The sequence below is a fragment of the Diuraphis noxia genome, unplaced genomic scaffold (genome assembly GCF_037042655.1).
Source record: "Diuraphis noxia isolate RWA-SAM2 unplaced genomic scaffold, SU_Dnox_SAM2 contig0002, whole genome shotgun sequence".
NCBI lineage: Eukaryota > Metazoa > Arthropoda > Insecta > Hemiptera > Aphididae > Diuraphis > Diuraphis noxia.
Window position 1 is genome coordinate 52369338 of NW_028301712.1, and position 14027 is coordinate 52383364.

Here is a 14027-nt window from a genome sequence, read left to right on the forward strand (position 1 = left end):
AACTATAGTATATATACATGTTTTGATATCTGCAGAATCCGTTATGAATATTTTGAAAGTGTGATACCAGCAAAAAAGAGCTGATGAATTTTAAATCAAGTAAAACTTTACAATCACATAAATGTATGACCTGAATTGGTGCATCAAATTATGCAACATTTATGTGATGCTCTTCCCATATTTTAAATATTAAACAACACTTAAAATATCCGTACATAACTTGATAATTATATCATAGACTTGTATAATTGTTGATAAGAGATGTGTTAAGTCACAACTAAATGTGTATGAGTATAGATGTGTTTACAAATAATTGATAATACAAAATAGTAACACGATTACAGGTAAAAATAAGTTGCTGACTTGTTATATAATACACAAATTAAATAATATTTAGGGATACAAAAAATATATATAAATCACAGTAACATCAAGGTATAAGTATAATTATATTATTGTCCTTATGGCCAAAAAAATAGCAATATAATATAACGACAGCTATTAGAGCTGTAGTTTTAGTTATACATAATATACCATTACATTTAATATATTTATAATATATTATGAATTATTACTTATAGATATACAAATGCATACAGTTATAATTTAACTACCGATGTAGTTATGTTTTTTCCAAATATGATGCTAAATAATATCAATTTTAAGGTGAATTAATTAGTTAAATCATTTATGTAGTACACATAGATAAAGTAATATTTACCATTGCGTGTTAAGTTTATAGCTTACATACTGCTATAAAAATATTAAAATTTATATCAATATTTTGAAAACTGTATTGAAATACTTTACAACGCGAAATACTTTCAAAAAATTTAAAAAAGAAATAATTATAAATTTCTAAATTTAAGGAAATATATCTATGTAAAAATCAATTGGGCACAGCTCTGCTGTAGAGTTGTGCATTCACATTATAAGGAATATAATATCGTTCTCGACAGGAAGTTTAAGTTTTTATCATAATATATGTTTAAAATATTTTTATTTTTATTTATAATGTTTAACATGCTTTAATAATATTGTATTACTTGACTGTAATATGTCTATGTGATAATTGATGTCAACTAATTTACAGCTTATGTTACAGGGTCGTCATATAGTGAGTATGATCAACTTTATTGTATATGCATACATTGCATAGCAAAATCTTCGTTTTTAAACATTAAGAGTAGACTGTACAAAGGAAGGATAATGATTTATGGTACTGATACGAATACTCAACGAAATTATATAGTACTATAGTACTATCAATTATACTGTGTGGACAATTTATTCATCTTCTGTAACAATTAAATTTAAACAACCAAGTGCAAACGTTTTACATGAAACTGATTTTAAAACGAATATTGTGACTAGGTGAATATATTATATATATGTATAAATGAATTACTATCTGTCTGTCCTTTATACATTCCTAAACGGCTAGACGGATTGGGACGAAATTTGGTACAGAGACATATTAGACCTATGTGCAGAAGATAGGCTAAATAAAATAGTGATAAGCCCAACTCCGGGAGATGCCTAAACAGACATTTTGAGATTGACGATGGAAATTTTTGTATATTTATAAGTAGTTTCTATTATTGAGGATTGATGTTAGTGCGAAAGGAATTACTATCTCTAAATTTGTAATTATTTGTTTCCATATAGCACGTCATGCGTCTATGATATTATAAGTTTTTATTGATATTTTTTTATTTTTGTTTCTTTTTTGTTATAATAACGTCATTTCTATGCAGTTATGCCTCTTAAAAAGAGATTTTTGAATATTATGAATTTTATTATGATAAATAAAAGTTGCCAAGATCTGGTTTCCATGGGAAATTATAAATTATGTTAAATATATATTGGTTTATAATATTTATCTCATTGTACATTATTGGGAAAACAGATTAGCACTGGGAGCGCTGGTTTAACTATGGATGGGTGGTTACCCCACTGCATCGATTCGGGACTCCTTATCAGTTTGTCGTTTTGGTGTTATTTTCAATTTAAAAATTATTTTGTATTTTTTGAATTTTTTCTTTCCTTATTTAATTGCATCAATATTTCAGTTTACAATAATTGGTTTGATGTCTCTGTCATTGGTTGATGTATTTACTTATGCCAAATGTGATGTTAGCTCTTGAAGTGCCATTGAAGGTGAGCAAATATGAATGGGTCGTCAAATTATTGTATGTGGCAAAATTGAAATGGTAATTTAATAATTTTGAAAAATAAATTGATTTTTCTTATTATTATGTATTTATTGTTATAATAATAAAGTTAAACTTTTAGAAGAACACTATACAAATTAAAGCCTTAATTTTACAAACATCACATTTAAATGATTTGCCACATGAAGTGTATGGTGAATTGGTAAATCATTCTTTAAGTATTATGCCATTTACTTGTAGTTGCATAGCTTGCGCTTCAGAATACTGTAAGCATATAGTGGCTGTACTTCTGTTTTTGAACAGGTGAATAATTATATAAATATTAATCATACCTAAGTATATTATACTCAAATCTGTTTGAGTTTTATTGGGTTTTAAATAAAAACATTTCAAAAGTTCTTTATTAAGCTCTTTTCTCCTCAAATCAATTGAAGAGTAATATTATCAATAGTCTATATGTTTTATTAGATAAGATTCAAACATTTAAAGAATCTTATACTTTTTTTAGATTTTATAGGTTCTTGTAAAAGCTATTATAAAATGATAAAAATCATTTATATAACATTTTGTTTGTTTCAAAATTTATTATTTATGTTTTACTTATGATATTAGAAATAAAATTGCTGATATGAAAAGTTTGTCATCAACTGACATAAAATGTCAATGGTCAAAACTAAGGCAGCCAACATTAACCAAGTAAAAACCATTACCCGTGGATACATTTGATTGTTGCTACAAAAAAACTAAAAAAATAAATATTGATATTGATGCAGAAACAGTTAGGTTGGTGTATTAATACTAATAAATTATAATATAATTCATTTTCAATAAAATACTGCACACATATCACTATATCAGTATTTGGCAGGATAAATCATCTATCCCGAATCGGTTAGTTAAGATTCTCTCCACCAGAATGCGTTTCGTTAATCTGTTTTCCCAATTGTTGGGTGGAAAATTCTGTCAAAAATACTGAACATTAGGTACATAATAATAAACTAAATTGAATAGCGTTGTAAAATTATTACTTAGTATTTTTTAACCGTTATCTATCCATATATATATATAAATATACTGCTAGTATAATCACAGGTAACGAATTTAACATACAATTTGAGGCATAACAGAATTAAGATTTTTAACGGGCTACGAAGTGCACGGGTTCAGCTAGTTACTGATAAAATTTAATATCAGTAGTTCAAATATACGATGTAATAACTAATCTGTACAATCATTTTTACAAACTCTTAATTGGTCACGGATGTGATGAATTTCACTGTGCCGTTCAACCGACTTTTAACGTTTTAACCTCCGTTAAAGATACATTTAACACGTTTAAAATGCGACTCCTTTAACGAACTGCTAAGTGAAATAACGATTCGTTTAAAGTTTATTGTGACCGTTGACAAACGTGATGGTATCGGTATGGTAGTTTATCATTTTTTAACTAAATATGAGATATAGGTACCACTATTATATTAAATACGTATTGCATTATTTTATCATAATGACTATCTGTTTACTAGTATAATATTTGTATCTCTATTTGTATGCAACAGTTATATAAGTCGAATAACTTAAAGATTTTAAAATGTTTGACGTTAATATTTTAGTTTAAACAAGAAAAAATGAGGAATAAATGAGATGAGTAGGTCACTAGAAAAAAGTACTTGAATTTGAAAAGATGAATATTAATCATGAACCATTTAAAAAACGATTTTTAACGGAATTTGGTGTATAATAGGTGGATACTGGGTACTAATGTCAAATGTGTACAAGTTACACTACAGTACTTAAACTGTTTATAGGATGTATTAAACTTTAAAGTGCTCAAATAATGAATCTCGTATTTTATTGAACACAACAATGAATAACCGCCATTCGTATTCAAATTTAAAGTCATACATTCTTTAAAAAACGAATTCAATTGAATTAAATAAAAAAAAATTACAAATTACAGTTCAAAAATATAAGTACTTGTATCATATAAAATAAACTAGTTAGGTACTGGGCGTGTTTGAAATATTGTTTATTTTATACTTATACAACCTATAAGTACTATGATTATATTATGAAAATCACTTGTTTCAGGAAGAAACCGAGGTTAGTACATGCCAAGTATTACAATAGGAAATTACAATATCAAGATACACTGGCAATTATATAGTTTTAAATAATGATAGTAAAATAACAAAAATTATTTATAGTATTATAATGATATTATAATTGTAACTCGATACCTAGATCATTCGACACCAAAAACCAAATATTTAATAAATTATACAAAATATAAAATCCTATAAATATATTATTATATATGACAATATTACAATTTATAATGGTCTATAATTTGTTATAATAACGTAGTTGAGCAGAAAATTCAAAATTCAAAATTCATTTATTATTGGATATGCGTTATTTATCACGCCTCATGATATTTTTTTCCGATTAAAATCTAACACAATATCTACTATAAAATTTCGGTAACAAAAAAAATCGATCAGAATTATTAAAAGTGAAATTTACTATGAAGGATTAAATTTAAAAACATATCAAAGTCTTGTAACTCATGCGATTTATTCATACGGAATGTTTGAATCACGAATTTCGTTTGATGTGATAAAATATTTCACACGTATCGAATACTTGTTCAAAATCATGTAATATGACCCACAAATAAAATATAGGCCTTGAAAAAATATTATGGGATATAATAAACGAAAAAAGTGCGTGATATGACTAAATTATATAAAAAAACTATAAGTATGTTCTAAAAATATCGAATTTCGATTATCTACCGTCAATCAGTGAAGTGAGTGTTGATTTTTCTACCAATACCATCCTATACGTTATAAAAATGAGTACCTCGATTGAGCAAGAAGATTTTTCATTATGCGTCCGGCTGTTTTTTTAACATCGTATGACACGGCGTGTTGTATAGGCAATAATGATACACCATCACATTTGTATCGCGATTATGATAAATACGTACATATAAATATGCATTATAATATTACCAGTTATGAGTGGATGACTGCCGCAACGAAATCAAAATGTATAGGTAATTACAAAATATTTTATGAATAATAATAATAAAAAAAAATTTAACCATAATTTTACTTAATACGAAACATAACGCTGTATAAACTATAAAAATCATTGGTTTTAATATTTTACAAGTATTTCAAATTTCAATGATTAATTAATATCATGGAAAATATTATTAACTTGGCGCTAAAAAAAAAAATCACTTTAGAATAATATGCGATTTGTATAAAAATAATATTATTATGATCTTATATTATTATATTAAAGTTTTATAGCAAAAGTGCAAATGTTATGAATGAAAAAAAATTATATTTTCAGCCATAAAGCCATTTTTCACATATACAATATACATTGTATATATTATAATACTAAAACCAGAGAAAATTTCAAGTTGTCGAAGGGTTATTTCTTTCTGGATTTATTAAAACAAAATAACCAAATTCAATGTTGTTTAAAAAATTTTTTGCGTAAGATAACACTACTCTTACCAATGGTTTTTTGGGAAATTCCAAAAACACCCACTCTATAATACCATTAGTGTTCGATATTCACAATCTATATACAAGCTGCTCACAACTTTTTGAGTACTCCTTTTATATGGGTTCAGCATGATCACACAAAGTTCGTTTTTAATTTTAATGGATCCCCAAGTAAAGCCCATCACTGGACTTTATTTGTAATGAATAGTATAAATTGTAAATAAAATATATTCTCTACTGATATTTTAATTAAAGTTAAACACAACAGGTAAAAAATACAAAATATTGTTAAACATATCAGTTTATTGTTTTCATCATATTACACTTAATAATATAATATAAACCTATAGGCTACAGCATATTTATTTATTGGATTGAAAGTAAAATATTTCTAAGGTATATTCACTAGATATAATAGGAACTAATTTAGCATGTAGCTAAATAAAACTCGGCTTAAAATATATTAATGTTAATTATATGTTTACATGTTGGGTCTCAAGGAAGTAGGTAAGTGATGATTATATTAAGTGGGAATCGGTTTAGAATCAAGAATTTGATTTACATTTTAATTTTTATCATGGTTTGTAAAGCAATATATCAAATAATCGAATATTCCGATCAATAATTTACCGAAAATATATTTTGCAATTAATACAAGTTAAACACATTATAAAAATTTATATTTTTATTTTATAAGTTCTTAAGAGTCATGCGCCAAGTACCAAAATCGATTTTGTCGAAGCCAATTTTGTGTAAAAATTACAATTTTTCCTTATTTTATTTTTTATTTTCCGAAAGCTTTTGAAAACTACGGGGAATTTTAAATTTTTACCTCCTGAATACACCAAATAGATTCACTTTCCTACCGGAAAATATACCAAAGTTGAAATTCGAAGCATTATCGACTACTTATCATATACACAAGCACAAAAAAATAAAAATAAAACACGCATCTCTGTAAAATCTTTATGTACTTATTGTATTATGTATTTCAATATTTGTTCTTTTTTCCCTTCTTCTATGTTTAAGTGCTTAAACCTACTAATAAGTAATATATTATATATTTGTATCTGTACTCTTTTCACTTTGGGATGTTAAGAGTTTAAAAATTTAAAACTTTAAATAAATAGAAAAAAATCCTTTTTTAAATCCACAAAATATTGAAAATGATTTTACCAAAGACATTATGGCAATACAACTACAAGATGCTCAAATATTAGAATTTACAGACTACCTATGTGTTAGAATCAGACATAAAAGGTGACACTGACTTTCCACCATAAATATAAGTAAAATATTTATCAACGGTATTACGCACGACTAACAATTGTAAATAATTCCATTGAAAATTACAGGATGCTTCATTTAATTCTTCACATCCAAATATTTTTGATTTCATTAAAATTTTAAAAAACATTCAAAATTACGCTTATATAGTTAATTACAGTGCCAGGGCATCAGAAACAGAAGATTGATTGAAAAAAAAGGATATATATTTATTTTTTTAATGGAAGAATTAGAAACTAAAAAAATAACCCAAATTAAATTTGTGAGGCAACTGTCATTCAAATTTCTATATCTACTTCAATATAGACTTATAATAAATATTAAATGAATAACATCTCAAACTGGATTTACTTTCGTTCAAATTTTAATCTACATCAATATAAAGTCATTTTTTTAGCGAACCAATATTTTTAATCATACCTTCAATATTATAGGTTATAACAATAATATCGACAATTCTAAGTCTGAGAAAATAGGAAAGGAAATATTAGCATACGTTTTAATATAAAAATAAAAGGGCGCAATTTACATATGAAAAAAAATACCCGAAACGCAATTTACATCATAAAAGTACATTGAGACGCTATTTACAGTCAGGCACCCAGAAAATAATAGTTCAAACGCAGGACAGCCTAGCGCACCGGGATACTGGTAAGTTTCCGGTAGCCTAACGGCCCTGACTTATTGGAACTTGCCATTGGCCTATGACGACTACGTTACATCATTTTTTAAAAATAATTAATATACATTTTTAAATTAATTTATACATAATACATATTACTATATTTAATAACCATTTCTTTATATTAAATAAAATATACCTCTTACTTATTAATATTAATTGTAACAATATTGCAAAAAGAAATTCCCACAGCAGCATAATATATCGACTATATAGAGTATATAAAATAGCGATATTTGAAAATGCTCATAACTATTGCTTAGAAATTGAACTATCGTAAAAACCAAAATACGGTCACAGATAATGTTCAGCATTAAATGTCATAATAGGTTGATTCTAATTTTTAAACTAACAAAGCTAAACTTGAACAGCTAAGTGGTCATTTTGCGAACCGTAAGATGGTGATGAGTGATGACTATATAGGGTTCGGAAGTTATAGGAGTTGCATATTGTTCTGTATGCTGTTGAATTATAGTAGATCAAGCTAAAAGTCCGAGCTATACAATATTGAGTTTAAAAATTGAAAATTAAAAATGCATATTTTGCATATTTCGATAATTTTAGAAAACAAGTGCATATAGGTATCGTCGATTTTCATTGATTTTCGCATATTTGATATTTTCTACGAAAATAATTTTTTTTTTCATTCTTAACCAATTTATTTTAAATAATTTTACATTTTTTCAGTTTCAATTAAATCTCAAACGCCAACCGGTATTTTGCCTTATTTTGCTCCTATAACTTCCGAACCCTAATGATAATCATACAATCACTGATGACAAATTTGGGTATGGCCTTCTATTAAGAGATTCTTATAAATAGTCGATTAATTTTTTTGTAATCCTCTTACATAATATAATATTAACTAAAAGGTTAGATAAATATTCACTGTGATTGTCGAGTTTTAATATTTTATACTAAGAAGCTCTAAAATAAAAAGTATGAATATGTTTGTGATTTGAGGCGGAGGGGGTGTGCTCAGCTTTTTCACCGCCATTCAATATGTCAAAATAACGGTTTTGGATCTTGATAAACATACTGAGGCAGCTACCCAGTTATAAACAAACTTAAGCCATTAAGTTAAATTAATTTAGTTTATTGTGAATAAATATAGGTACTCCAAGATAACCTTACAGGTTCTGATAGAAAAGCTCTAAAATATATCAAATTTATTTATTTTCAAGAAAAACGGGGATATAGGTATGCATAATTTGTATGTAGGTAATCAAAAACAGATCTCTAAGTGTTATATGCAGTTAAATAGTCTAAACAATGGCTAATTATTTGGAAGAACGCTTAATATATATTGATGAATATTTTTAAGTACCTACCTTCTATTAAAGATGTATTGCTAACCATTACTACGTTTATAATATGATGGTATTAAGCCATTAAAACGGTTTAAATAAAAATTAAAATTAAATCGGTTTTAAATTCTTAAACTACATAGTGCGAGCGTACGAGCGTTTAGACTTTTTAAACTGTTTTAACGCCATCATATGCACGTAGTACATGATTTTAACGCTAACATTAGAAATGAATTTGAAGTTTTGGGCAATGATTTAGATTTAGCTGATCTAAATATAGAATATACATGTTTGATGGGACATAATAGATTAGCAGGGATACGACAAATGCCATTACCTAGATTAGTGCAGTATATAGTCTGGGTCAAACAAGTTTAAAAGTATTAATATTCTACTTGCTCGCGTTACAGCTGCAAAATGTTAATGGTTTAGAGTCCAGGCATGTCAAACTCAAAGTATCAAATTTGCCAAATATATTGAAAAGCTTGGCTATACGGGCCGCACATATCTACATATTTAACAAAAAGAAATATTAAAAAAAATTCTTACCTATTCGTTATTTCGATTACAGTTTAACAGATGATAATAAGACATTATAATAATGTAAATACAAAATTAACTATTCTCTAAAAATCTAAGATAGTTGTAACACGACGTTAATATTTTATTATTTTTATTATTATATTATGCTTTTGTTCATTAATATTGGTAGCCGCTGGCCACAAAAATTAAGCTAAGGGCCATGTGTTCAACATGCCTGGTTTAAACGTTGAACAATTAATAAGTAAAAGCATTATTCTTAAATCAATAAATCGTCAATTTTTGCGTGTAGAAGCGGAAAATTTTTAAATCCATTTTATCATTATGCTCTTCAAAATTAGGACCCAAGACCAGCAATAGAGATAGCCGAAATAGGTATTACCTATATCATCGTCTAATAACAAATTTTTATCAAAAAAAATTTGAAAACCTCAAATTTAAAATAAAATTATATCAATCTACATTGTTACCATGATACCAATGATAATCACGGCCACAGATATCTATACTATAGATTAGTAATATTAGTATACTTATATAATATATTCTGTGATCACGGCGCGTAGGAATTGTTACCTTAGATAATACAACAATAGATAGGCCAATTAAGCGATTAAGCGATTCCTATATTAACAACGCATGCCGTATGGGTTTGCGAGCGAGAATGTGGATGAAAGGCAGCTCTTATAATATATTTATATTATAATTTATAGTGCTCTAGTTCTATAGTCGCTTTAGAAAAGGGTTTAATCATTATTATTTTTTCATTATTATGTAATTGTTCAGACCTCTTCGAAATCTCAAAATATAAAAATGTGAATTCTTTTGTAATGAGAACTTAATATTAAATAATGGTCTATCCATTCTTAATTTTTATATTACTCGTATTATCTATGATTGTTACCCACATTATAATATAGTCATATAATTATAATAGGTATATAAACAATACATATATATTATCTATAAACCTTGTGTGGTTGTTACCTTTGCGTAGATAACGATTAATTGATAAGCAAACGATTTCGCTCCGAACTTCATGTATGACACGCAATTATAAAATCTTGTGAACTGGTAAAATCTTAAAATAATAATAATATGATATTATAATTATTATATAGTGATATTACATTAATGATAACTGATAACATGCCGATGTGTCTACTTACGACGTGTTCGTTAGTCTGTTGACTTTGATCAGTTTGATCTACGTGAAAGTAATTCGTTGGGAAAAAACGGCGAAATGTCTTCGAACGTACAACTGTGAGCATCATTTTTTACCCCAAACTAGATTGCAGTGTTTAAAAGGAGATTTGCACCGCTGCCGCCACAGTTATGATTGTTGGACGCCAGAAGAGAACAGCCGTCTATCGGTTGTGGCCGCCGACGTTTGGTCTATGTTGTGTCGTCGTTCTGTTTTTCACAATATTAGACGATGCTAATGGACAAGCACAGCCAATACCGGCTCAAGAACAACAGCCACCACCGGCTCAACCTACTGCGCCATGGTATGAGACATTGCCAGCCGTCGCGATGGACTACAAAGTGATCATCGACCCGGGCAAAGAGGATTGTTATTTTCAATTTGTCAACCCTGGAGCAACATTCTACGCGAGCGCTCAGGTGTGGATAATAAGCATTTAAATGATTTTTGACTGCTTTGGTACTAATTAAATACATTGTTTTTAACAGGTGCTAAGAGGCGGTGATGGAATGGCTGGTTTTGCAGTCAGACATCCCAATGGCCAGATCGTTCATCCATACCAGTGGAAAGCCAGTTCAGATTACCAAGACCAAGAGTCCACAGGAGGTTATTACAGTGTTTGTATAGATAATCAGTTTTCCAAATTTGCTGCCAAATTAGTAAATTTGTACATCACTGTCATTAGGTTAGTATGATTAACATTAACATTACAATTTATCAAAGATTCCTGTAATTTTCAGGTATGATAAATGGGATGAATACCATAAAGAAATAGAAGACATGAATGTCGGTGTTGAAAATTTTACAGTAAGTCTTAAAATGAACATCTTAGTATTTTAATCAATTGCTAAAAAATTAATTTTGTAAACCATAAGCAATATTATTTACATATCAATGCTATTAAAGATCCTCAAAAACTATAATAATAAAAATGTATAAAAAAATATAACCATAATGTTATCAAATTGTGTATAATCCGTTTAAACCTATTGAATTCATCAATAGTTTTAAAATTATGAATTATACTTAATATTAAATTTGGTAGGTATGTGATAAAACATACTTAATCTACTCACTCCTATAAGAATAATAAAAATAATATTAAAATATTAAATTAACAAAATCTTTGAGTGGTATCATTACTGACTTCCAAATTATAACCAATACTTACGAGCAGTATAAGACCTATCTCTAAAATGCTATTTCTAGCTAAAAAAATTATCTAAAACTGACTGATGAGATTCTTTGATGGGTTCCTTTATGTAACGCCCTTTAAAAATTGGTGGTTGTGCAAAAATGATTGTTGTTATATTGTGTCCTTAGTATTTGATTTTAATGCTGTTTATATTTGCACAATGGGCTTATACTTTAAGTTTGAAATGGAAATATACGTAAATAAAGGTTGGATAGAGATGTACAAAAAAAGTTCTCTTCGTTTCTTTGCTATTGTGAGAACATACATTTTAAAAACTGGACCTATGATTACAATAACTCCTGAAAATTCAGTTTAATCAATTAAAATTGAGCGCAAAATACAGTTGTCACAGTCAGCACAATGTTTTATAAATAATCAGCTTTATGTTAACCTAAAATAGTAAAATATACTTAACACTTAAAACCACCACTCTCAACAAGACAACTTACAAATAGATACACAGATCTCCTCAGACAGTTCTGTTGACTAAGAATAATTAAAATAGGTCATATTTTAATTCATGTAGGTGGTTCAGTGGTTGTAACAGAACTCAATAATTATAATAAATAATAATATTATGTGCACTTTATTATATAATAATTTATATTTTATTTTGTTCTTGTTGAAGTGGTTTTAGTTTTTTTTCCATTTTCATCTAGTAACATTGTAAATGAAATATTGGTGTTTCTGATATTTAGTATACTTTGTGAAAAAATTTTATTATTTTAGTACTTTCCTGTTATAAGAGACTACAGACTACAGTCTGTTATTATTGAAACCACCACCCTAGACTACCTCTGTTATCATGACTATCACAATATCTAAACATTCCAGACACAATGAGTCACAAACCAAATTTTATGTCTACCACTTAACCACAATCATTTAAAATCTATTTATTTGCTGTTATATTATAACAATACTTTTAACTTATAGAATAGTTTAGTCATATTATGCATACCTCTACCTTCCCACCTGCCAATCTTCAAATAGTTGTCATAACTGCTTGATATACACTATATAGGGTGTCCCGCGATGATTTACCAATTACAATACCTCACAAAATAATAGAGATATCAAAATTCTGGTCTTATAATAAGATTCACAAGGATAATATCTACAATTATTTCATTTTTTAATTTATTTTATTGTTTTTGTAAAAAATATATTTTTTTATTTAATAATTTCAAAAAAAAAAAAGATAGCCATTTTGCAGAGTTTATTTTTCTGAAAATATTGACGTTTCAAAATTTTATTTTCATTAATTTCCTGATTTTAAATATTTTTTCTAATTTTGAAAAAATAAAATATGATTATAACTATTAGGAACATGGAATTCGGTCAGCCGTATGGGAATGCACACAGTGCGGCGGATTACATATTATTACAGTGTTAAAAAATAATTCACAATTTTTCTCGAAACTAAAAAAAAATATATAAACAGGAAATTAATGAAAATAAAATTTTGAAACGTCAATATTTTCAGAAAAATAAACTGCAAAATGGCTTTCTTTTTTTTTTTTTTTGAAATTATTAAATAAAAAAATATATTTTTTACAAAAACAATAAAATAAATTTAAAAAAATGAAATAATTGTAGATCTTATCCTTGTGAATCTTATTATAAGACCAGAATTTTGATATACTTATTTATTTGATGTATAAAACTTTTGAAAACATGTCCATCTATTAAATATTTGTTATTATATATTTCAGTCTACCGTGAAATCAGTTGAAAATAACATAAATCACATGTTGCAACATCAACACCATGTCCGTAGTCAAGAAAATCGTGATTATAATTTATTAGTTGATAACAAAACATATGTGAACAGATGGTCTATAATGCAAATTTTGTTAATAATGGGAACAACAACTTTACAAGTTTATTTTGTCCGTAAATTATTTGAAACTAAAACTGGAAAGTCAAAAACAAGGGCTTAAAAAAATAATATCATATTTGTGTGTATTATATTAATTATATTATTTTTTTGTAATGTCATTCCTTTTTTTTTCTAAGAATAATGTATCTTTTTATAAAGTAAAAAACATCAAATTATAATATGTGATGAATAAAAATGGTAAAATAGAAGTTTAATTTTTTTAAATACA

General features: G+C 27.0%; 1 protein-coding gene across 1 annotated transcript; it reads left to right on the forward strand.

Annotated features, from left to right (window-relative positions):
• The first annotated feature begins 10589 nt into the window (after positions 1 to 10589).
• On the forward strand, positions 10590 to 14023 carry LOC107166225 (p24 family member logjam). The gene is made up of 4 exons (XM_015514797.2): positions 10590 to 11140; positions 11210 to 11406; positions 11462 to 11528; positions 13632 to 14023. Exons 1-4 carry the CDS (start codon positions 10853 to 10855, stop codon positions 13857 to 13859), a joined length of 780 nt encoding a protein of 259 aa, XP_015370283.1. The 5' UTR covers positions 10590 to 10852; the 3' UTR covers positions 13860 to 14023.
• The last annotated feature ends 4 nt before the right edge of the window (positions 14024 to 14027 follow it).

Coding starts and splice junctions, on each gene's coding strand:
- LOC107166225 (XM_015514797.2), top strand. CDS start 10,853: ATGATTGTTGGACGCCAGAAGAGAACAGCCGTCTATCGGTTGTGGCCG. Junction 11,407..11,461: donor TTGTACATCACTGTCATTAG/GTTAGTATGATT, acceptor TGTAATTTTCAG/GTATGATAAATGGGATGAAT. Junction 11,529..13,631: donor TCGGTGTTGAAAATTTTACA/GTAAGTCTTAAA, acceptor TATATATTTCAG/TCTACCGTGAAATCAGTTGA.